The sequence below is a fragment of the Oryctolagus cuniculus genome, chromosome 21 (assembly GCF_964237555.1).
Source record: "Oryctolagus cuniculus chromosome 21, mOryCun1.1, whole genome shotgun sequence".
NCBI classification, from domain to species: domain Eukaryota; kingdom Metazoa; phylum Chordata; class Mammalia; order Lagomorpha; family Leporidae; genus Oryctolagus; species Oryctolagus cuniculus.
This window is the reverse complement of record NC_091452.1, coordinates 2,141,731-2,164,527: the sequence shown is the minus strand read 5'-3', so window position 1 is coordinate 2,164,527 and position 22,797 is coordinate 2,141,731. Positions and strand designations below refer to the sequence as shown.

The 22,797-nt window shown below is 64.4% G+C and overlaps 1 protein-coding gene across 5 annotated transcripts; it reads left to right on the top strand.

Annotated features, from left to right (window-relative positions):
- The first annotated feature begins 1,390 nt into the window (after positions 1 to 1,390).
- PIWIL1 (piwi like RNA-mediated gene silencing 1) lies at positions 1,391 to 22,582 on the top strand. 5 transcript variants are annotated; one of them, XM_070065743.1, is made up of 21 exons: positions 1,391 to 1,497; positions 5,787 to 5,887; positions 6,031 to 6,142; positions 9,837 to 9,962; positions 10,359 to 10,573; positions 10,830 to 10,951; positions 12,134 to 12,214; positions 12,619 to 12,816; positions 13,109 to 13,220; positions 14,343 to 14,469; positions 14,697 to 14,814; positions 15,176 to 15,290; positions 15,935 to 16,122; positions 16,392 to 16,464; positions 16,558 to 16,758; positions 16,897 to 17,000; positions 17,514 to 17,584; positions 17,791 to 17,944; positions 20,467 to 20,592; positions 21,624 to 21,771; positions 21,860 to 22,582. In XM_070065743.1, exons 2-21 carry the CDS (start codon positions 5,810 to 5,812, stop codon positions 21,974 to 21,976), a joined length of 2,586 nt encoding a protein of 861 aa, XP_069921844.1. In that variant the 5' UTR covers positions 1,391 to 1,497; positions 5,787 to 5,809; the 3' UTR covers positions 21,977 to 22,582. The 5 variants fall into 5 exon arrangements, 4 of the variants coding, with proteins under 4 accessions (XP_069921844.1, XP_069921843.1, XP_069921846.1 ...); XM_070065742.1 differs by lacking the exon at positions 1,391 to 1,497 and adding an exon at positions 1,924 to 2,045; XM_070065745.1 differs by lacking the exon at positions 1,391 to 1,497 and adding an exon at positions 1,969 to 1,990.
- The last annotated feature ends 215 nt before the right edge of the window (positions 22,583 to 22,797 follow it).

Sequence of the window (22,797 nt, the reverse complement as noted above, 5' to 3'; positions counted from 1 at the left end):
GGACAGTGCCAGGGGGTGGGCTGGAGGCGGCCGCGCAGGGCGTGGACAGTGCCAGGGGGTGGGCTGGAGGCGGCCGCGCAGGGCGTGGACAGTGCCAGGGGGTGGGCTGGAGGCGGCCGCGCAGGGCGTGGACAGTGCCAGGGGGTGGGCTGGAGGCGGCCGCGCAGGGCGTGGACAGTAGAGGTCCCAGCAGGGAGGGAGAACGGGACACCAGGGACCGTCCTCCCTGCAGCTCCTGCTGGGCCTGGCCAACAGCCAGGGGCAGGGGCACAGGCTGGGTGGCCGTGCACCCCAAGTTGGGGCAGGGATGGCGGGAAAGCAGACTGGGAGGGCGTGGGGGTGGGGGAGGGGAGCCATGCCCCCCCCCCCGGGGGTGGGCAGAGCTGGGGTGAAGCAGGTTGAATTCACTCCTTCACCTGAAATCACCAATGAAAACAAACAGCTCGTGAGTGACCTTAAGCCCGGCAGGTCTGAGCAGGTCCTGACCCTTGGGTACCCCAGTCTTGCTCCCACCTGCTCGGCCTCGGCCTCCCCCTCCCTCTCGAAGCATCGGAGACCCAACCCAGCCTGCACCTGCCAGGCGCCACTCCCACCCCTCCCCCGACCTGTGTGGTCACAGCCCGCGCGGCCCCTTCCAGCCGTCTCCTGGCACGCGGGCAGCTGGCGGCCCGGCCCTGGGGACACCCACTGTGCCCCCCAGACCGCTTCTGGTTGTGCTGCCAACGTGGGAAATTCTCAAACCACAGCGCTCCCCCCAGTTTCTCTTCCCCCTAAATTTTAGGGGAGCCCGGGAGACGTGCGTTTGCGGCCCGGAGGCTTGCGCGTCCCACACATCCCACATCTGGACGCAGCGGCCACGGCGGCGCCTGCAGCAGGTGCCAGGCGCCTGGGCAGCGCATCTCTTGCTTCCTGGCCCCATCTGCTGGCCACCTCCGGGAACGCCTTCCCGCCCAGGTCCCAGGGCCGTCGGGACAAGGTGGCCCGTGGTGTGGCTCCTCAGAAACTCGGGGTCACCCATCTCGCCCCACGTTCCCGAGACTTCTCTGGCATTTTCCCGCGGTCCTTGCACGGGGGGGACCCCGCCCCTGGCGCGCACTCACAAGCGCGCGTAGGGAAGTACCCTTGCTCTAAGGGCAGCTTCAGAAACCCCAAATGCTCCCGGAGCCCCGGTGAGCTCCTCTCGAGACCTGCGGCTGCTGTCCATAGGTGCGCGCCAAGGATGCTGTATAGACAAGTGCCCGATAGGTGGGTAAGGCGTGTACAGAATCGCATTGTTTCGGGGCTGGACGTGAGTCCCAGCCCCGTGCACGGCGCCTGTCGATCATTCTAGAATCCAGCCTTTCTGGTCCCCGGCGTCTCCGCTGACGTTGCGGAGCTAAGAGGTCGCTTGCGGCCGCCCCGCAAGCTCTCCTGCTCACGTCACAGGGAGGGTCTGCCTCGGTGGGGAGGGGACCAGGCCCCGCCTCCGCGCCGCAGGCCCACCTGCCCGGCCTGCAGGTGAGGGTGGGCCGGGGCTCGCCGGCGGGCCCACCTGGGGAGCGGGGGGGGGTGGGGCTTCTACTTCGAATGGCCAGCTCGGGGTCAAGGCCACTCTTTCCCCGCGGGACGCCCACAGCGCACCTGGACACAATGTCAGCGCTTGTCCAGGCGGCCACGCGCGCTGGGAGGGACCCCCAACCCCGCCTAGGGCCCGGCGGGGCGGGGGCGGGGCTGCGTGGGAGGGAGGGGAGGGGCCTGAGCGGGCCCGCCCCGCCCCCTGGGAAACCGCCGTCCTCGCGGGAGCCAATCAGGGCGCAGCGCGCGCCGGCTCGCCGCGCCGTCAGTTAACTCGCGTGTCGCGTGCGCACGAGGGCGGCCTCCGCACGCCGCGCGCCCGTGTCCGTCCGCCGTGGGCCGAGGGCCGCGGCCGCGCCCCCACGCTCCGGGCGGCCGCGCGCCGGGGACGCGAGCGCGGAGGGATCCGCGGCCGTTGCGGCTGTTGGCGGCGCAGGTGCGGGCGGCGGGCGGCGGCGCGCTCCTCCCGGACCGGCTCGGCCGCGGCGCCGGTGAGGCTGCGGGCCGGGCGGCGCGGGCTCCGGCGTCCCCGGGAGGCGGGAGCGAGTCCGGCCCGCCGGGCCGAGGCCGTGGGCTCGGGGCGGGACGCGGGCGCTCACCCCGCGCTCGCCTGCGCCCGTCCCCGCACCCGCCGCGGCCAGGCGCCTGCGACCGCGGAGGACGCGGCTGTCGCGGGCGTGCGGGCGGCGGAAGGAGTGGACAGAGGGGCGCGCTGGCCCGAGGGCCGCTCGGCGGTGGCAGGGCGAGGGACACTGCCCAGCAGACACGGGTCGCGTGGGCAGCAGCGGTTTTTGGCGGCGCAGTGCCCACGCAGGCTGGCTGGGGCGGCCTAGGAGAGTTGGTGTCTTGGGGGGGATTTTCCCGGTCACTGCGTGGCCGCCCAGACGCCCGCAGTAGCCAGGGTCGGGCTGGGGGGAGCCAGGAGCCTGCGTCTCCCGTGGGGGCGGCAGGGACCGGCTGCCCCGACCACCCGGCCGCCCCCGCCCAGGGCGCATGGTGGCAGGGCCGGGAGAGCCGCGGGCGCCTGGACCGGGTGTGGGAGCGCTGGCCGGCCGGCTGCTCCCGTCCCGGGGCCCAGCAGCGCCCTCCCCCGCCGTGCAGGTGCTGCGAGCGCCCGGTCAGGGTGCAGCGGCCTCCTCGGACAAGATGGACCCAGAGCGGGCGCTGAGTGTGCGGGCAGCTTCGGCTGGGGGTGTGCGTGCGCTGTGTGCCGGGGCCAGGGGAGGCCGTCCCCCCGTGTGGTGACCGCTGTCTCCCAGGACGTCCCCGCGTGTGGTGACCGCTGTCTCCCAGGACGTCCCCGCGTGTGGTGACCGCTGTCTCTCAGGACGTCCCCGCGTGTGGTGACCGCTGTCTCTCAGGACGTCCCCGCGTGTGGTGACCGCTGTCTCTCAGGACGTCCATGCGTGTGGTGACCGCTGTCTCACAGAGAACATCCCCACGTGTGGTGACCGCTGTCTCAGGACACCCCGTGTGTGGTGACCGCTGTCTCTCAGGACGTCCATGCGTGTGGTGACTGCTGTCTCGGGACATCCCCGCGTGTGGTGACCGCTGTCTCCCAGGACGTCCCCGCGTGTGGTGACCGCTGTCTCAGGACACCCCACGTGTGGTGACCGCTCTCTCTCAGGACGTCCCCGTGTGTGGTGACTGCTCTCTCTCAGGACGTCCCCGCGTGTGGTGACCGCTGTCTCTCAGGACGTCCCCGCGTGTGGTGACCGCTGTCTCCCAGGACGTCCCCGCGTGTGGTGACCGCTGTCTCTCAGGACGTCCCCACGTGTGGTGACCGCTGTCTCACAGAGGACGTCCCCGCGTGTGGTGACCGCTGTCTCCCAGGACGTCCCCGTGTGTGGTGACCACTGTCTCAGGACGTCGCCGTGTGTGGTGACCGCTGTCTCCCAGGACGTCCCCGCGTGTGGTGACCGCTGTCTCAGGACGTCCCCGCGTGTGGTGACCGCTGTCTCCCAGGACGTCCCCGCGTGTGGTGACCGCTGTCTCCCAGGACGTCCCCGCGTGTGGTGACCGCTGTCTCCCAGGACGTCCCCGCGTGTGGTGACCGCTGTCTCCCAGGACGTCCCCGCGTGTGGTGACCGCTGTCTCCCAGGACGTCCCCGCGTGTGGTGACCGCTGTCTCCCAGGACGTCCCCGCGTGTGGTGACCGCTGTCTCCCAGGACGTCCCCGTGTGTGGTGACTGCTGTCTCACAGAGGCCATCCCCGCGTGTGGTGACCGCTGTCTCAGGACGTCCCCGTGTGTGGTGACCGCTGTCTCGGGACGTCCCCATGTGTGGTCACTGCTGTCTCGGGACGTCCCCATGTGTGGTCACTGCTGTCTCGGGACGTCCCCATGTGTGGTCACTGCTGTCTCGGGACGTCCCCATGTGTGGTCACCGCTGTCTCAGGACACCCCATGTGTGGTCACTGCTGTCTCGGGACGTCCCCGTGTGTGGTCACTGCTGTCTCAGGACACCCTATGTGTGGTCACTGCTGTCTCGGGACGTTCCCATGTGTGGTCACTGCTGTCTCAGGACACCCCGTGTGTGGTCACTGCTGTCTCGGGACGTCCCCGGGTGTGGTGACCGCTGTCTCAGGACACCCCGCGTGTGGTCACTGCTGTCTCAGACACCCTGTGTGTGGTCACTGCTGTCTCAGGACACCCCGCGTGTGGTGACCGCTGTCTCAGGACACCCCGTGTGTGGTCACTGCTTTCTCAGGACCTCCCCGTGTTTGGTGACCGCTGTCTCAGGACACCCCCGTGTGTGGTCACTTCTGTCTCAGGACACCCTGTGTGTGGTCACCGCTGTCTCAGGACGTCCCTGCATGAGGTCACTGCTGTCTCGGGACCTCCCCATGTGTGGTGACCGCTGTCTCAGGACGTCCCCACGTGTGGTCACTGCTGTCTCGGGATGTCCCCGCGTGTGGTGACCGCTGTCTCTCAGATATCCCCGGGTGTGGTGACCGCTGTCTCAGGGGTTGGTGTGAGCCCTGTTGTGAAAGTGCACTGGGTTCTGGCTTGCACAGGGCTGGAGAGGGAGGAGGAGCCGCCTTCGTCTGGTGCGCATGTTCTGGACTGTGCATGGGAACCTGTGGTCCTGTCCACTGGAGCTCCTGGCTAGAGTGAGCTGTGCTGGCTGCGTGTTTGCATTTCGTTCTGCCGCACGGCGGGGGAACGAGCCGCTCGTTAGAACTGGAGGTGTCGTTGGACCACAGCAGAGCGTCGGGCACACAGATGACCTGGCTTAAAGCCGAGCTGCCCAAAACACAACTGTTGGCACAGCCGGCTCCGCCAGAGCCTCCCACTGGGCGTCCCTCTGCTGCGTCCGGCCAAGCCCCAGCACCCAGGTGTGGGCTCCCGTCAGGAGGCCTGGCCCTGCACCGCCACCTCCGGGGTGTCACGGGCAGGAGTCCAGCGTCCTTTCTGGTGAGAAGTCTGCTCGTTTCCTTCCTCGCTTCTCCCTGAGAGAGCTCCCATCCACGGTCCACTCCCAGAAGCCAGCCACAAACTCCGCCCCGCTCTGCCACCCGCTGCTGCTGCCTCCCAGGGTCTGGAGTCGGACCCAGAGCTGGGAATGGGACCCAAGCACTGTGTGGGACGTGGGCACCTCGACCACACGGCCCAGTGCTGTCCCCACTGAGCCACTGACACTCCGTCAGGTGGGCCTCAACCCGTGCGCACTCTCAGCTGGTCCTCATGAGTGGCCACGGGCTCCCACGTGTCTGAAACGTGGGGAGGTATGGTCAGGCTCACCGGAGGCCTCTGCCCTCAGTAGCCCGATGACGCTGCCGTCCTCCCCGCTGGGCGTGGCTGGGTGGCCGCTCTGACACCCGACACAGACCTGGCTCCAGGGCACCTGGGACGCCAGGGCTGACAGGAGCAGGGACAGGTTGGTTTAGCACGGAGCTTCTTCAGAAACACAGGAGGCACTGCCTGTGGGCCCTCGGGAAGCGAGGGCTCAGACTTTGGGCGGCTGTGGGGGAGCCAGGGGCAGTGTGTGGTGCAGGACAGTGGCCTGGGCCTGGGAGAAGGGGTGCAGCTCCTAGCTGGTTCTGTGCTGTGTGCACGAGTGAACAGACCACACTGGCATCCTCTTCCTACTGCCACGTCTGCTGGTGAGAATCCAGCGGACAAGCCGCCTTCCCCTCCCGGCCCAGCCCCGGCCTTGCTGGCGTGGGAAGGCTGCCGGGGAGCTGGACTCCCGAGTTCACTGTCGTGGTGTTGCCTATTGTCTTCATGCAGGTTTCCTCTCCAGGAAGCGAAAAATGAGTGGACGGGCCAGGGCCAGAGCCCGGGGCAGGGCCCGCGGGCAGGAGACGGCGCAGCACGTGGGGGCCGCCACCGTGAGTGCTCTTATGCCCCTCCCGGGAGGCGGGAGGACGGGACCTGTCAGACCCCTCCCTCACCCACAGGGTGGGTGCCTGTTTGGGGCTGGGTCGCCTCTGCACCTGAGAACAGAACGGGTGTTTCTTTGCCTCAACTGCAGAGTCAGCCGCCTGGGTTCGTCCCGCCCAGACCTCAGCAGCCGCTGGCAGAGGGCGAGCTGGTGGGCCGAGGGCGACAGCGAGGAGCAGCAGGAGCAACAGCCAAGTCGCAAGGTGAAGGAGCGAGCGGCCTGCATAGCCGTGGAGTGCGTGGTCGCTGCCGGGCCCTGACACACAGGGGCCCGCAGCAGGCAGGACCCGGCGTCTCCCCAGCCCGTGCCCCCAGACCTCCCCACAGGAGAGAGGGCACGCGCTGTGGACCGACTCCCTCGGCTGAGTCCTGAGTGCCTGACGGGCCGTACTCAGAATGTTGTCTTGACATCTGCAGCAGTTCTGGCCCAACTGGGGACAACGTCAGCGTCCCCCCTCCATCCAGCAGGCTTCCTGTACGTCAGGGTGGCTAAGCGAGTCTCAGAGGCGGAGCCAGGGCCGCGTCCTGGCCGCTGGTCGAGTCAGCGGCGGTTCTGATTTCCAGCACTCTGCTTTCTCACTGGCCTGTTGCAAAGCTGGGTAACTGGGGTCGTTGGGCTGAGGGTCTCCTGTACTTACGGATGTGGTCCCAGCACGGGAGAAAACAGAGACAGGTGGGGAAACAGGTCATGGAGTCAGCGTCCCCTGCCTGGGGAGTCGGGCACTGGCTCCCCACATCCTGTCGATGCCGTGGGCGTCACCGGGGGCAGCGTGGGAAGGCAGCCTGGCTGCAGGGAGTGCGTTCACTGCTCCGCGCGTCCTGGCCTGCTCACTTGTGCTCACATGTGTGCAAGCTGGCGGGAACCGTGCGGAAGATGCGAGAGGGCAGCAGAGGCCCGGGGACGCCAGCACAGCCTGACGTGGGCCGCAGCCCTGCGTCGTTTTACTTGGTAACGGGTACGTGTCTGCTCAGTACCACCTCCGTCTGCTGGCTCCTCCCCAGTGCCTGCTGAGACGTGGAGGGGGCTCAGCCCGGTCTTCCGTGGGGTGGGGAGTCAGACATCGAGGGTCTGCACTAGCAGGAAGCTGGAGCCGGGAGCAGGCCAGGACAGCCATCGCACTGCCTTATCTGATGGCTCTGTGTTCCTGGCACTTGGTGACAGCTGGCCTGTGTCACGGAGTCCTGTGTGAGCACTGGGCCGTGTAGAGTGAGTCTCACAGGCAAGACTGAGGGAATAACCCAAAGCAGAAGCACCCAGCCAGTGCACTCAGGTAAAGCCGGCCACTCTGTCAGTGGCGTACTCCGCGGGCTATGCCCAATGAAAACGAGGTCCAAAATAGCATTAGCCTGTGCTTTATTTAAAAAAAAAATGTTTAAAGATTGATTTAAAAGAGTTGGAGGGAGAGAGAGAGAAGGAGGTAAATCTTCCATCCTCTGATTCACTCCCCAGGTGGCCACAGCGGCCAGGGCTGGGCCAGGCTGCAGCCAGGAGCTTCCTGGGGTCCCCCATGTGGATGCAGGGGCCCTGGCACTTGGCCATCTCCGCTGCTTTCCCAGGTGCATTAGCAGGGAGCTGGGTCAGAAGTGGAGCAGCCGTGTGGGATGCCAGCACTGCAGGCAATGGCTTTGCCTGCCACACCACGCCGCTGGCTTCTATCCGGGTTTTTAATAAATACGTGTTATGTGTATATTTCCTATATTTACAGAAAATGTTGAAAAGAGTTCATGGGTCTTCACGTGAGGAGTTAAGCTGCCGGATAAGATCTGTTGTTTGGTGGATCCGATTCCTTAGCGGTAGAACGTTTTGTTTTCTAAGTGGAGGTGCCTGATGGTTAAAACGTGCACTTCGCCCTCTAGTCCTGCCGCCGCGTCCCTCTGAAACTCCAGTGTGACTTGTTCACCTGCGTTCAGCGTACACAGCAAAGTGTCATTGAAAGAAAGACTACAGAAACACATGCTGGAGCTGTTGAAGTGGTAGACTTCTAATACCACCTTAAAACAGAAGAACGCCCATTTCTTACACGTCCCAGGTGTCAGTCCTCACTAACACTGAGTTTAGAAAAATACCACTTACTCAAGAACTTATTTTTTTTAAAGATTTATTTATTTGAAAGAATTACACAGAGAGAGGAGAGGCAGAGAGAGAGAGAGAGAGAGAGAGAGAGAGAGAGGTCTTCCATATGATGGTTCATTCCCCAGATGGCCACAATGGCTGGAGCTGGGCTGATCCAAAGCCAAGAGCCAGGAGCTTCCTCCGGGTCCTCTACACGGGTGCAGGGGCCCAAGGACTTGGGCCATCTTCCACTGCTTTCCCAGGCCACAGCAGAGAGCTGGATCGGAAGTGGGCAGCTGGGTCTCGAACTGGCGCCCATATGGGATGTTGGCGCTTCAGGCCAGGGCATTAACCCACTGCGCCACAGTGCCGGCCCCCATGAACTTAAATTTAATCCTGTGGCACTCAGTTCCCATCTGTAATAAGGCAGCGTCGGGTGTAACAGTGCAAGCCGGGTGGGGCATGGACCACGCGCGAGCTGGCAGGCCGGAGACCATCGCGGCACACCCCACTGCTCCTGTGAGACCCGGCTCTGAGGCTCGCACACCGCAGGGATGTTCCGGAGTCCCCGTGGCTCACGGTTTGGCAGGTTCTGTGGGTGGTGGCCTTGGGTCTGGGGCCGCGGTGTTCGCTGTGTGAAGGGAGTGGCTGCGCCGAAGGCTCTCAGAAGAGTGGCGCGGCCTGGGCTGTGTCTGCTTGGCCCCTGGCAGTCACACAGAAAGCGCACGAGCAGGCTGTCAGCCACAGCCGTGCTGCGTCTCGCTCTGGGCAGGTGACGTGCTGGGGTGGTGTCATGGCTGACGTCAGAAACTTGCAGTTGACTTTTGCCTCCAGGACTGCAGACTCACATTTTGTGAAGACAGTTGCAGCCGTGCCTTGAGGATCCTTTGTGTCATGGGCTGGGGCTAGAGTTCGGAGCAGAGCTGCGCTCCTGGATGTGTTGCGGTTTTGTCCCGAGGCCGCACTTGGTTCAGGCTGGCCCAGGGCTCCGCGTCTGTCCCCGAGCAGGTCCTGGGCCCGGCTGCAGAGTCTGGGCGTGGCAGCGGTTTGTGCAGCGGCTCTGAGGCCGCCCTGGCTGTGGGGAGGGGGGGAATGTGGTCCGTTTGGGTTTGTGGCTCCCAAAAATGTTTTTCTGAAGATGAGGGTAGGCTGTTGGGAGCCCTGTCACCCGCTCGTCTGCACCAGCCTAGCACTTGACCGCGACACCCGTCTTCATTGCTCCACCTCGCACTGCTGGTCTGAAATGTTTAATTGTTTGGTTTCTGAAAGAGGAACGGTGTGGACTGGCTGGTATCATCACCGCCCGTGTCTTCTCGGAGAGGCGGGGGTGTGCTGGCCGCCGGCTGTGCCTGGTGCAGCTGTCTGTCCTGTTTGTTAAGGAATCCAACAGTGAGGCGGTTGCATCATAGACCAAGTCTCCTAACCAGGGGTCCACGCGTGGATTTGCACCCTCCACGCCTCCGGTCCTTGCAGCTGTCGTTGTGTTAGGATAGACTGGAAAAGGCTCTCAGGAAGGCCCTTCGGTTGCTGTCAGACCCTGAAAGCAGGAGTCCCAGTCGCTAACATGTGCCCGTCCGTGCGTCACCGCCAGCTGTCGGCGTGTTTTCAGGGGGCGTGGGGGTGGGGGAGGCAGCAGCTGGGGGCCCAGGGCAGGGACAAAGACTGAGCCTGGCTCCAACTGAAACTACCCCATCGGACCAGACTCTGCTGGGGTGGCTTTGCAGGGTCTTGACCACTTCGGTGCCGCCTGGGCTGCGTGGGAGCTCCGTGAGAGTGAACGTCGTCATCCTTGTGCGTGGCTAACGTTGGCCAGGTGTATCACTCTCCTCCTCTTTCTTTTTCAGAACTCCAGATATCTGCTGGGTTCCAGGAGTTGTCGTTGGCAGAGAGAGGTGGTCGTCGTCGAGATTTTCATGATCTCGGTGTGAATACAAGACAGAACCTAGACCACGTTAAAGAATCCAAAACAGGTGGGTTGGTGAAGCGGCTCCAGCACACAGGGCCAGAGTTGGGGCTGTTCTCTGTGCTCCCGGGAGGAAGGGCCCCGCCCAGCTGGCTGGTTTTCTTGGCTCTCTCGGCTTCGGTGGAAGTGGTTTTGGGTGTCTGTAACTGCCTGCTTTGCTGTGTCTTGTTAAAAGTTACACAGGTTACTTTTGAAACTCTACCACAGGCAGATTTTGTGGTGCATTGCCTGGTCCATGGGGGTTCCAGGAGTTCACCTAAGCAGGCGGCAAAGTGGTCCCCAGAGCCGGGTGTGCGAGAGCTCCCGTGGCGCCTGCTGCCGGCGGCCCCGTGTGCACAGTGCGGTGCCGGGATCTCGGGGAGGAGCCGGCACGGTGCTGACCGGGCGGCACTGGCTCTCCCAGGGTCCTCGGGCATCATCGTCAGGCTGAGCACTAACCACTTCCGGCTGACCTCGCGTCCCCAGTGGGCCCTGTATCAGTACCACATCGACTACAACCCGCTGATGGAGGCCCGGAGGCTGCGCTCGGCTCTGCTCTTCCAGCACGAAGACCTCATTGGAAGGTGTCATGCTTTTGATGGGACGATATTATTTTTACCCAAAAGACTTCAGCACAAGGTTATTACAGCTCTGGGCCGGGGAGGGGCCGGGGACTCCACTGAAAGCCAAGCCACGCGTCACGGGTGCTCAGGGCGGCTTTGGAGAGAGGGGCTCCCTCTGTGGACGTGGGATGCCGGCTGACTCGGAACAGGCCACTCTTGCCGCGCTGTCACCGTAACGCCGTCGGAGTTTCTGCCTTTGCCCCATTGCTTTACAAAGAGGCGGCGGCAGTGGCCTCTCCGGCTGACGCCTGGTTCCCTCCTCCTGGCCCTAGGTCACAGAAGTATTCAGCCAGACCCGGAACGGGGAACGCGTGAGAATCACCATCACTCTGACCAACGAGCTCCCCCCGACGTCGCCCACCTGCCTACAATTCTATAATATTATTTTCAGGAGGTAGGTTGGGACCTGTGTGAAGTTCCATTAAGAGCCTAAAACACGTGGAGAGGTTGCCAGTGGCCCCGGGGAGGCCTGCACGCTCGCTGGCAGGGCTGCGCAGTGCTGCTCGGGCTGCTGGCTGGCTGATTACAGTCATTGTTGGGTGGTTCCTGATAGAGAATTCAGCCACTCGCCTGAAGCAAATATTCCGTCTGTCACTTCCTGGGCTGAGCCCCTGTTGTGCCCACGCGTGCCCCTGGGAGCCTCGTGTAGCTTCATGCTCCCTGTGGTCAGAGGAGGGGCTGCACCCAGAACAGGCCTTCCCTGCCCACACCGCCTGGTTCCAGTCCACACTGGAGGTGCCTGTTCTGTGCAGGGCGTAACACAGGACTTGTGACTCACGGTTTTTTCCTTAAAGATTAGTTTATTTGAAAAGGAGAGTGACAGAGATCTTCTGTCCCCTGAGTCACTCTCCCCAGATGCCCACAACAAGCAAGGCTGGGCCAGGTGTCATCTGGGTCTCCCACATCAGTGGCAGGGACCCCAGTACCTGGGCCATCGTGTGCCTCCCAGGGTGCGAACTGGCCAGGAGCTGGGGCCTGGCAGGGGCGAGGAGTCCACGGTGGACAAGCTGGGGCCTGGCAGGGGCGAGGAGTCCACGGTGCGACAGATGGGGCCCAGCAGGGGCGAGGAGTCCACGGTGGACAAGCTGGGGCCTGGCAGGGGCGAGGAGTCCACGGTGCAGCAGCTGGGGCCTGGCAGGGGCGAGGAGTCCACGGTGGCACTCAGCTCACTGTGCCACAGGGCCCACTGTGTGATTTGCCTGTCCCAGTTGGCCTGGAGGTGACTGTGGCGGATGATGGATGACTCGTTTTGCTGGATGCTTGTTTTGAGTTGATAGAACGGGTGGACACATTGTCTTCAACAGTGGTCTGGGGGCTTTGACAGAGGCAGATGGTGAGCACCTCAGTCACAGGTGCTGTGTGGCACCGTCGTGGCCGTGTGCCGGTGAGGCAGGTGGCTGCTGACTGTGGGGTGTAGGCAGATTCCACGGAATCGGTGTGTCGCCAAATCTGGATTCTCCAACCTGTAGAAATCTGGAACCCGGGGCTCTGGTCTGCAGCCTGCGAGGCAGCGCCCTGTGACGCAGGGTGCAGTGCTTGGCCCACCCGCTGACTGTGCTGAACTTCCTCTTCCCAGGCTTTTGAAAATCATGAATTTGCAGCAAATTGGACGGAACTATTACAACCCGAGTGACCCGATAGATATTCCAAATCATAGGTTTGTATGGGGTGGGGTTTCCTGTTCCTGGGGCTTTGAGAGAGAGGCCCTCCCGTGAGGCTGAGCGTCCACCACGCCCTGCATAGTCAGGAGGGCCTGGCCACACAGCACCCCCCTGAGACGGCAGAAGGTAGGCCGCCGTCCGGCACAGCTTGGCGTCTCACACCCATGGAGAGGTGAGGCCACATCGCATCGGACGTGTGGCCCTGGCAGCTCCGGTTTAGTAGCTGTAGAAGCTGTCAGTCACGACTTCCCAGTTCCAGGCCACAGTCATCTAAAGAGGAAATCCACAGTTACTGTAGCACCAGAAGTCCTCGCCCAGAGCCACATCCCCCTAGAAATAAAGTGGCTTGGCCACGGCCACAGCGGGGCCGCCCGGCTGCGCTGACCGTGCCCGCCCGCAGGTTGGTGATCTGGCCCGGCTTCACCACCTCCATCCTGCAGTACGAGAACAACATCATGCTGTGCACGGACGTGAGCCACAAGGTGCTGCGCAGCGAGACCGTCCTGGACTTCATGTTCAGCCTGTACCACCAGACGGAGGAGCACAGGTTCCAGGAGCAAGTCTCCAAGGAGCTCATCGGCCTGATTGTGCTCACCAAGTAAGGCCGCGGCACGCCAGGCCCCGCGCCACGTGCTGCCCCGGAAAGAGCTCCGAGTGCCGCGGTGGGGACAGCCCCAGGACGGGAGGGCGTTGGTCCCTTCCCCGGGGTCACAGTGGGGCGTGGGTCACCCAGGCCACCGGGGAGGACGCGCGTCCCACTTCCCATTGCGCCTGGTTCTCCCGCGGAGGTCAGTCTGGCGAACCCTAAGAGGGCCTTTGCCTCACGACACGTGTCCTGCGTGCTGCCTACTCTCGCATGGAGAGCAGGCCAGACCCGGGCTGTTCTGCAGGTACAACAACAAGACGTACAGAGTGGACGACATTGACTGGGATCAGAACCCCAAGAGCACGTTTAAGAAGGCCGACGGCTCCGAGGTCAGCTTCCTGGAGTACTACCAGAAGGTGAGGCCCCCACCGCCTTGGCGCCTGCTGGGTGTGGCGGGCAGCACCTCCTGGGTCTGTGCGAGCCCTGCACGGGTCCCATGTCCAGCAGAGGAGAGGCCATGTCTGCCCGTGAGCACGTGTGGGGCCCGGCAGGGAGGGACAGGAGGCCCTGTGCGTCTCGCTCTGCACGCAGCGTTTCATCAACTTCACAGAGCGGGGCAGGGGTGGGGAATTAAAGGGGTGCAGATCCCCCGTGTCCCGGTGCTCCTGCCTGGGGCCAGCTGCGGCTCTGACCAAGTCCAGGCGGGCGTGTCAGTCCCTGTGGGATGGACAGCTCATCGGGCCGTCACCAGATTGACAGCCTCAAAGGAGGGGCCCGGCCCAGGGGGGAGGCAGCACTAAAGTGCCTTGGGGCAGTGTCGTCACAGTCCCTCCCATTTCAGACACTGAAGGTTTTCTAGAAAATTCTCAGTTTAGATGTGCCTTCGCAATGCTGCGGCGTCTCGTTTTCCCACTAGAATAACCGCGGGTGGTGCAGGCTCAGGTCTGAGCTGTGCGGCTACGTCTGCTTCCCCTGCTCTGGGTACTCTGCTGGGGGGGGGGGGGGAGTCACAGCCAGGGCTGGGGATGGCAGAGGGTCTCGTCTCTGTGGCAGAACCCGCTCAACCCAGGCTCCTGTGGGCTTGGGACCTGCGGGGACTGCAGACCCAGGGCAGCCCGGTGGCTCTGGAGATCAGAGCTGCGCGCACGCGTGTGGCCGGCAGGCTGCGTGCTGGCTCCTCCCAGGCCGCCGAGGGTGGCTCTGGGCCGTTTCTGTGGTCAGGCAACCCTTGCCTACCTGGAACCCGGCTTCTTGACAGCGGGAGATTTTGCGAAGCTTTTCCTCATTAAACTGTCTCGGTGCTGCCCCTGCCGTGTGTCTCCGTGGGCTGCCGCGGTGGAGACCCCCGTGTGCCCCGAGTCGGAGTGGGGCGCGGAGCCCGCTCTTCCCATGCACCGCGCTCGGGAGCAGGGGCGAGCAGGGAGAGCGTGTGCGGCACGACCCCTGCCGGGAAAGCCGACCTGGGGCCACAACGAGAAGCCCGCACCAAGCCTCTGCGCCCGGGCTGTGCCGTGAACCAGGCACGTCTGTCCCCACAGCAATACAACCAGGAGATCACCGACCTGAAGCAGCCGGTGCTGGTCAGTCAGCCTAAGAGGAGGCGCGGCCCCGGGGGCACCCTGCCAGGCCCCGCCATGCTCATCCCAGAGCTCTGCTACCTCACAGGTACGCGCTGCCGGCCAGGGCCCTCCCAGGAGGCACCAGGTCCTGGGTCGTGTGCCCCAGTCGCCAGCGTCCATGCCCGTGCTGTGTAGACTGGGCTCATGCCGTGTAGACAGGGCTGTGACTCTGGTGTCCTACCATCACCCTCAGTCACGCTGTGTAGACTGGGTTCATGCCGTGTAGACTGGGTTGTGTCGGGTGGCCTCATCCTTTTCCACGCTGTGTCGAAGGTCTGACGGACAAAATGCGGAACGACTTCAACGTGATGAAAGACCTGGCCGTGCACACGCGGCTGACCCCGGAGCAGAGGCAGCGCGAGGTGGGGCGGCTCATCGACTACATCCACAAGTAAGGCCCCGCCTCGCGTGGCGCCTGCTGGCAGCGTGGCTGTGGCTTCCCTCGGACCTGCAGCGCAGGCCGGGCCCCAGAGAGCAGCAGAGCTGAGTTCTGTGGCCAGGGCCTCCCGGGTTCTTCTAGACAGGAAGGGGAGTGTTGCGGGCAGTTCTCACCTCTGTCCACGTCGCGTCGAGGTGCTCACTCACCCTGAGGGCGGACGTGGGCCTGGGCCTGAGGGTGTGTGGAGGGAGGCGGGCGCTCGCGCCCCGTGTGTGCTGGCAGCCCCAGGCCTTAGTCCCAGGGGGAGTGTGCGGGCTGGGCGCGGGGCTCCACTACGTCTCCCGGGGCTCGGCACGGCCACGCCGCTTTTCAGAGACGACAACGTCCAGAGGGAGCTGCGTGACTGGGGCCTGAGCTTCGACTCCAATCTGCTGTCCTTCTCGGGGAGGATCTTGCAAGCCGAAAAGATTCACCAGGGGGGGAAGACGGTGAGGCGGGTTCTGCAGTGGTCGCTGCGGTGAGACGGGCCAGGGACCGCAGAGCTGAGCACGCAGGAGCGGCGGGGAGCTGCAGCCCTGGGAGCCGTGCGGCCCGGAAGGCGGGCCTTGCTCCTGTCTGGCCGCGTCCTGCGGGTTCTGCCTGGCGGGGCTGACGTGTTGTCTGCCACAGAAGCCGTGTCTTACAGGAAACGCTCCCCACCTGGTGGGCTGGGGTTTGCCCAGACCGCTTGTTTGTAGGGCGTTGACTATGGTCACGGGCAGAGGAAAAGCCGTGTTCTGAAGACAGGCTCTGTGGTTGAAGCGCGCGGAGAAAGCCGGCCTGTGGCAGACGGCCTCCCGCCGCCAGGCGCCGCCAGCGTCGCGGTTGCAGCTGTTTCCTTGGTCCCCCTCCTCCACCCCGGGCCAGAGTCTGGGGTTGGGGGGGCCCTGGGTCTCCTCCGCAGCGACTGCCCGGGGCTGGGGCTGCTTGGTCCTGGTGCCTCCCTGTCGGTGCCTTCACGCCCTTTCGGGAGGGAAAGAGCCCCTGTTCTGTGAGGACCTAGAAGAGACGGGGGGTGCGCAGTGCTGGGGAGCAGCGGGCGGCTCTCTGAGCGTGCTCCGGCGTGGGACTGATGCCACCACCCTTCTTGCAGTTTGATTACAACCCGCAGTTCGCGGATTGGTCGAAAGAGACCAGGGGCGCGCCGCTCATCAGTGTGAAGCCGCTGGACAACTGGCTGCTGATCTACACGCGCAGGAACTACGAAGCAGCCAACTCGCTGATACAGAACCTGTTCAAAGTCACGCCGGCCATGGGCATACAGATGAAAAAGGCAATCATGTGAGTGGATCGGTAGCTCTGCACATGGATTCGTCATGCCTGGAGGGCGCGGGGTCTCAGGGAGGGAGCTGTAGCGGGCTCTGTCCGATGGTACGCTGTCGCCATGGCTCCTACACGTGGGCAGGTTGATGAGGACCGGCTGGGAGAGGAGGCGGCCGTGCGTCCACAGTGATGTGTACGGGGCCCTCGTGGGCACCACCCTCCGACCCCATCCCGGCCGTCTGTGGTTTGCCCTGTGTTGTGACGTGTGGGCCTGCGCTCCGCTCCAGGATTGAAGTGGACGACAGGACGGAAGCCTACTTGAGAGTCTTGCAGCAAAAGGTCACCTCGGATACCCAGATCGTAAGTAGCTCCCGCGCCTGGCTGTGGCCGCCCCGTGCCCTGACCGGGGTCTCGGGCTTGCTCCTGTGACCGGGGCGGCTTGTTTGTGCTTAGGTCGTCTGCCTGTTGTCGAGTAACCGAAAGGACAAATACGACGCTATTAAAAAATACCTGTGCACAGACTGCCCCACCCCGAGTCAGTGCGTGGTGGCCCGGACCCTGGGCAAGCAGCAGACGGTCATGGCCATCGCCACCAAGATCGCCCTGCAGATGAACTGCAAGATGGGAGGCGAGCTGTGGAGGGTGGACATGCCCGTAAGTCCGCTGCCCGGGGCGGGGCGGGGCGGGGCGGGGCGGGCGCTGCCGTGCAGAGAGCCGGCAGTGCCTGGCCCGTGGCAGTGTAAGAGTGAAGAGGTCCCCGACGTGTCTGAAATGACAATATTGTGATTAAAGCTGAAATTGGCGATGATAGTTGGCATTGACTGTTACCACGACACCACGGCCGGACGGAGATCCATCGCGGGATTTGTGGCCAGCATCAACGAAGGGATGACGCGGTGAGTTTGGGGGAGGGGTGGCTGTGGGGACGGGCAAGGCAGGAGGGTCAGAGGTCAGGACTGGCACCCAGGAGCTGTGCGGGACAGGCGTGGTGCTCGTAATCGACGCACTGGCGTCTGCGTTTCACTGTCCCAGCAAAGACTTCAGAAGGAAGAAAATTAGCTGGACCCTGCCTTTTTGCGGGCTGTGTCCGGGGGTCCCCGTCACACGTCCCTGGGCCGGGTCTTCCTGCCTGTCACCGTGTAAGACTGCGACCTCCCAGATTTTATTTCAAGTTTTCATGTAGAGAAACCACTTCAGTCACCCACTGTTCCCGTATCCCAGCACAGTGAAATGACTTCCCGTGCTGCAGTACAGGGAAGAGGGGTGGGCGCACACCTGCCCCGCCCCTGACGGCCGAGCACAGGGAAGCAGGCCTGGTGGCAGCGTGGGCGGCGTGGTGAGCCGGGCGGCGTGGGGGCACGCCGGGGCCGCCGGGCCGGCATCCTCACCCCCTGTTTTTCCCGGAATAGCTGGTTCTCGCGCTGTGTGTTTCAGGACAGAGGGCAGGAGCTCGTGGACGGGCTGAAGGTCTGCCTGCAAGGTGGGTCGCCCCCGCCCCGCCCGCCCGCCCTGGGGTCTCCGAGGAGCTGGGGGGATGAGCAGCTGCGCTGGGTGCTGACAGGCTCTGAGTGGCTGCGCTGGGTGCTGACGGGCTCTGGGTGCAGCCGCGCTGGGTGCTGACAGGGCTCTAGGTGCTGACGGGCTCTGGGTGCAGCCGCGCTGGGTGCTGACGGGCTCTGGTTGCAGCCGCGCTGAGGGCCTGGAACAGCTGCAACGAGTACATGCCCAGCAGGATCATCGTGTACCGGGACGGCGTGGGCGACGGCCAGCTCAAGACCCTGGTGAACTACGAGGTGCCACAGTTCCTGGACTGCCTGAAGTCTGTCGGGAGGAGCTACAAGTGAGCAGACGCAGGGCAGCCGGCGCCTGCCAGCCGGGCGCGTCCCGGGGCTCTGCGTGGCGGCTGCCCACAGCCTCTGCGCCTCTCTGGCCCCGCACCCGAGCAGCACAGAGCTGGTTGTGGGCGGCAGGGGCCAGGGCACGGAGGAGCTGCCTCGGCCTCTCTGACGTGGGTGCCGCCGTCACCCGACAGCGGGCTCTGAGGAGTTCCGCTGTTTGTCGGACTGACGTGAGCCCAAGGGCTCGGTGCACAGCACGCCACAGGACCATGGCTCTGCCTGCCAGGGTGCCTGGAACACACGGAGGGGTGTGGTGCAGGTTCAGGCGCGGGTAGCGTTGGCCAGGCTCTGTGCGCTGTGTTGATTTGGAACTCCGTGTGCCACGTCTGGCCTGTGTGGTTGCACGCGCCAAGTGCTTGCTGGGTACTTGGAGGTCACCCGCGGCAGGTGCTTGTGGGCCATGCCTGCCCGTGCCTGCTGGTGCTGGCCGCGCAGCAGCCGGGAGGTGAGGCCCGGCTTCTCAGCACGCTGGCAGCGGTCCTGTTTTGGGTGGAAAGGCGAGTTTTGTGTCCGTGCCCTGGAGTGAAAGCTGACGTTCTTCCCTGCCCCTCAAACTCCTGGTGCTGCTGCTGTCTCACTGAACTGGAGCTGCGGACCCGCCGTCTGCGCGCAGAGCTGGGGGAGGGCGGGCCCGCGCTTCCCCGCCTTCCTTCTCCGGAGTGCAGAGCCGGGCCCTGGTGGTGCAGCGCCTGGGGGTGCTCACGGTGGCCTTGCTACGGCCACATCTGCTTCTGAGAGCCCTCGGAGGACCCAGGCCCTGGCTGGGCGCTCGAGGCTGCGTGGGGGAGGCCCGTAGTCACAGCTGGGCTCATCCTGGTTTTCTCCTGGCGTGGGGCTGGGAGGCAGCCAGGCGAGGAAGCTGAGGGCGTGAGGAGGTGGGCGGGGCTGCACACGGGAGCCTCGAGCTGCCCGTGAAAGTGGGGGGACTCTGGGAGCCGCCCGGCTCTGCTGAGGGGCCAGGGCTGTCTTCGGGACCCCGGCGACACCATGATGTTGACCTTTTACAGAGATGGCATCCCAGACAAGCTGACTCAGAACCGGAGTCGCCTCAGCCACCTGTGACTGTGCCAGGGCTGTTGCTGGAGTAGCAGTCTCTCTGCAGCGAGAGGCTGGGACACGGGCGGCCTCTAGGTCCTGTCCCTGTGCAGCGCTCGCCCGGCTGGGCGGCCACAGAGCTGGGGGGAGCTCCTGAGTGCCCCCTGTTGGCTAAGTGGAGTCGTGTGCCTTGTCCCCTTTAGGTCACCACGAAGGAGCAGGGCTGCATGTGTCGCTAAGCAGAAGCCCCCAGTGGGGGTGATGTGACCGCCTGTGCGGTCCTGGGCCCAGCAGCCCTGCTTGGTCCTCACTGGGAGAGTGAACAGTCACAGAGCGGCACACGCTGAGTCCAGCCTTGTGCCTGCCGGCGCTCGAGGTTGGGAGTCTGTGCCCTGAGAAACCGAGGCGCCGGCACGTGGCTGTGTGGTTGTGGCAGGGGCGGCTGTTGAGAGGGGTTTGGGGTGACCCGTGAGTGCAGGGGTGCAGGCAGGCTCAGCGCTGTGCTGCTGGCTGCTCAGGAGGGTGCGAGGCCGGTGTGTGAGGACAGCGTGTGAAGGACTGCGTGTGCAAGGCCAGTGTGTGAGGACTGCGTGTGCAAGGCCAGTGTGTGAGGACCGCGTGTGTGAGGACAGCGTGTGCAGGACTGTGTGTGCAAGGCCAGTGTGTGAGGACAGCGTGTGCAGGACTGTGTGTGCAAGGCCAGTGTGTGAGGACAGCGTGTGCAGGACTGTGTGTGCAAGGCCAGTGTGTGAGGACAGCGTGTGCAGGACTCTGTGTGCAAGGCCAGTGTATGAGGACCACGTGTGTGAGGACAGCGTGTGCAGGACTGTGTGTGCAAGGCCAGTGTGCGAGGACAGCATGTGCAGGACTGCGTGTGCAAGGCCAGCATGTGAGGACTGCATGTGCAGGACTGTGTGTGCAAGGCCAGTGTGTGAGGACCGCGTGTGTGAGGACCATGTGTGCAGGACTGTGTGTGTCCCACTCAGCCTTGGATCTGCAGTGGTGGTGTCATCGTGTGACGTCCGTCGTGCGACACGGCAGGACCCACGTGTCTGCCGCAGGCGTCCTTGCTGCTCCACGAGGGCGCATCCCCCAGCCAGGCTGGACGCGCACCTGTCACAGCTGAGACCGAGATGACTGGAGCTGGCTCAGCAGTCACGTGCAGAACGCATCGCACTTTCCACCATGTTTTAAGCCGTGAATTTTGGAGACATTTTGGCGCACTCACGTGTGGTCTGGATGAAGCGTGGATGGGGCCTGGGGCGGCAGGGTGTCCGTGGGCTGCGTGGTTCTGCACCTGCCCAGAGGACACGGAGCTACTGTCGAGGGACAGGGTGTGCCGGTGTGGCCGTGAGCGTGAGCGGGTGGCCGTGAGCGTGAGCGGGCGCCCGAGTCTGGCTGACTAAGTGTACCTACTCATTGCTTTAAGCCCCAGGCTGACCGTCATCGTGGTGAAGAAACGTGTGAACGCCCGGTTTTTTGCGCAGTCTGGAGGAAGACTGCAAAACCCGCTTCCCGGCACCGTCATCGACGTGGAGGTCACCAGGCCCGAGTGGTGAGTCTTGCGTGGCGTGAGCGTGGCCGTGGCTGCTCTCAGCCCCTCTCCCAGGAGCACACGCCGTGGTCTGCTTGTGACCCAGCCACAGAGCAGTCTCTGTGTTCAGCTCTTCACAGGGAGGCGGCCATGATCCTACCACAGACGGCTGTGTGCCAGGACCCGGCTCCTGCACCCCACTGCGCGGTCACAAACCCGTTCATCTGTGGGGGGGGGTGCTCAGCACTCCTGAGGGGCAGGACAGTGCGTCGTGGGCCAGCCCGAGTGAAGCTGCCTGGTGACAGCCGGTGGTTAGCACCGTTCCCTGTGCCGTAGGTGCCTTTGCAGCCCTGTGCAGGGCAGCCTTGGTCAAGGTGAAGCGGCGGCCTCCGAGGCCCGTGTGGCGCGAGGTGGCGCTGGCTCGGGGGCTCTGACCCGCCGGGAAGGACTCACAGGGGCCCCTGCGGCCGTGGTTTCTCTCTGAGCCCCGGGCCCGCGGACCCCCGTGCTCTTCCCCGGAGGTGCCTCAGGACCTGCCGAGCCGGTGGACAGCAGGGTTGCTCCGGCTGCCGCACGTTGAATGGCGCAGCTCACACTGGGGCCTGAAGCGGCTCCTGTCCTGGGACGTGGCCCCGTCGTCTTGGGGCCGTCACTCAGCATTTCTGACCCCTGATTTTTCTGGGGAAAAAAAAGCTGTGTGCTGTGGAGGAGTCCCGACCCGGGCTTCCTCGGGCCTGAGGGACCACGCGGGAGTTCACCACGTGGCGGCTCCTCTGGGCTGGTGGTGTGGGCGCCGAGAGTGGACAGGGCGGACCCTCCCCGGGGACCCTGCCTCCTGAATGGGCTCCAAGTCTCTGATGGTTGAGGTGGATCTCGGTCCTGGGGAGCAGTTGGGGGACAGCACGGGGAAGGCCCCTTGGCACCAGCACATGGAGCGGGGCACCGCGTGCCCCACGTGGCAGCGTGCCCCGTCCCTCGCCGTGTGCCTGAGGAAGCAGCTGGCCACGGCGGCGTATGGCCACGAGCCCCACGGGCGTGCGCTGTGACTGCAGGTACGACTTCTTCATCGTGAGCCAGGCGGTGCGGAGCGGCAGCGTGTCCCCCACGCACTACAACGTCATCTACGACAGCAGCGGCCTGAAGCCCGACCACATCCAGCGGCTGACCTACAAGCTGTGCCACGTGTACTACAACTGGCCGGTGAGTGCCGCCCCGGGCGCCGCCCGAGCCCCACCCGAGCCCCGCCGGCCACGCACAGGGCCGGCTGATGGCGCCTTCTCGTCCCCAGGGCGTCATCCGCGTGCCCGCGCCCTGCCAGTACGCCCACAAGCTGGCCTTCCTGGTGGGCCAGAGCATCCACCGCGAGCCCAACCTGTCGCTGTCCAACCGCCTCTACTACCTGTAGGCCGCCCGAGGCCGCGGCCGGTGCAGGCCGGCCAGTTTGAGCTGCTGCCCGGTGAGACTGGGGGGTTGGGAGGTGGAGAGTTTTACCTCTGGCTGCGCTATTAACTGGCGTCCGTGTTTTATGGACACACGTTAGGGTGGTATGTTTTATCTCGTTTGCTTCTCGTAGGCACGTTGTAAGGGTTTTGCGTTAGTGTTGGGAAAGTGTGACCGGGGCCCTGGTGTCCTAGCAGACTCCGCGTTGCGCAGTGTGGGAGGAGGCCAGCGGCCGCCCTGCACTGGCCTGGTGGTGGAGCAGGTCTGTGCGGGTCAGAGAAGGCCGGGCAGGCGCTCCGCACGTGCGGGGCTGGCCCTGGGCTCCTGGCGGCTCAGGTTTTAAGGACGGAGCCCCCGAGAGCCTGTCCGCAGGGGAGGGCGTGGGCTTGTTTTTTATTTCTTTGTGGGGCTGGGGCAGGGGTAAAAAAGGCAGTTGAAAAGTTTTAAATTTCTGTTGAAAGAAACGTTTCCAAGACGGCCCAGAGGCCAGCGCGAGGCGCGCACTGTTTGCTTTGTGTCACACCTGGGACGTCGTTCTGTTAGAAAATAAACTGAAGTGGTGGTCACCGTACCGAGGGGCAGTGCCGTTTTATCTTTCCGAGAAGATGAGTGTTTTGTTCCATTTAATGTTTAAACCTGCTGGAGCGCAGAGAAAGGACAGCCCCCCCCCAGCCACTCGAGGCCGCGGGCGTGTGCACGTGGCTGACAGACACGGTGACGTGAGCACGGGTGAGGGCCAGGCCGGCTGCCCCTTCTGTGGACACGGTTCAGCAGAGGTCCCTGGGT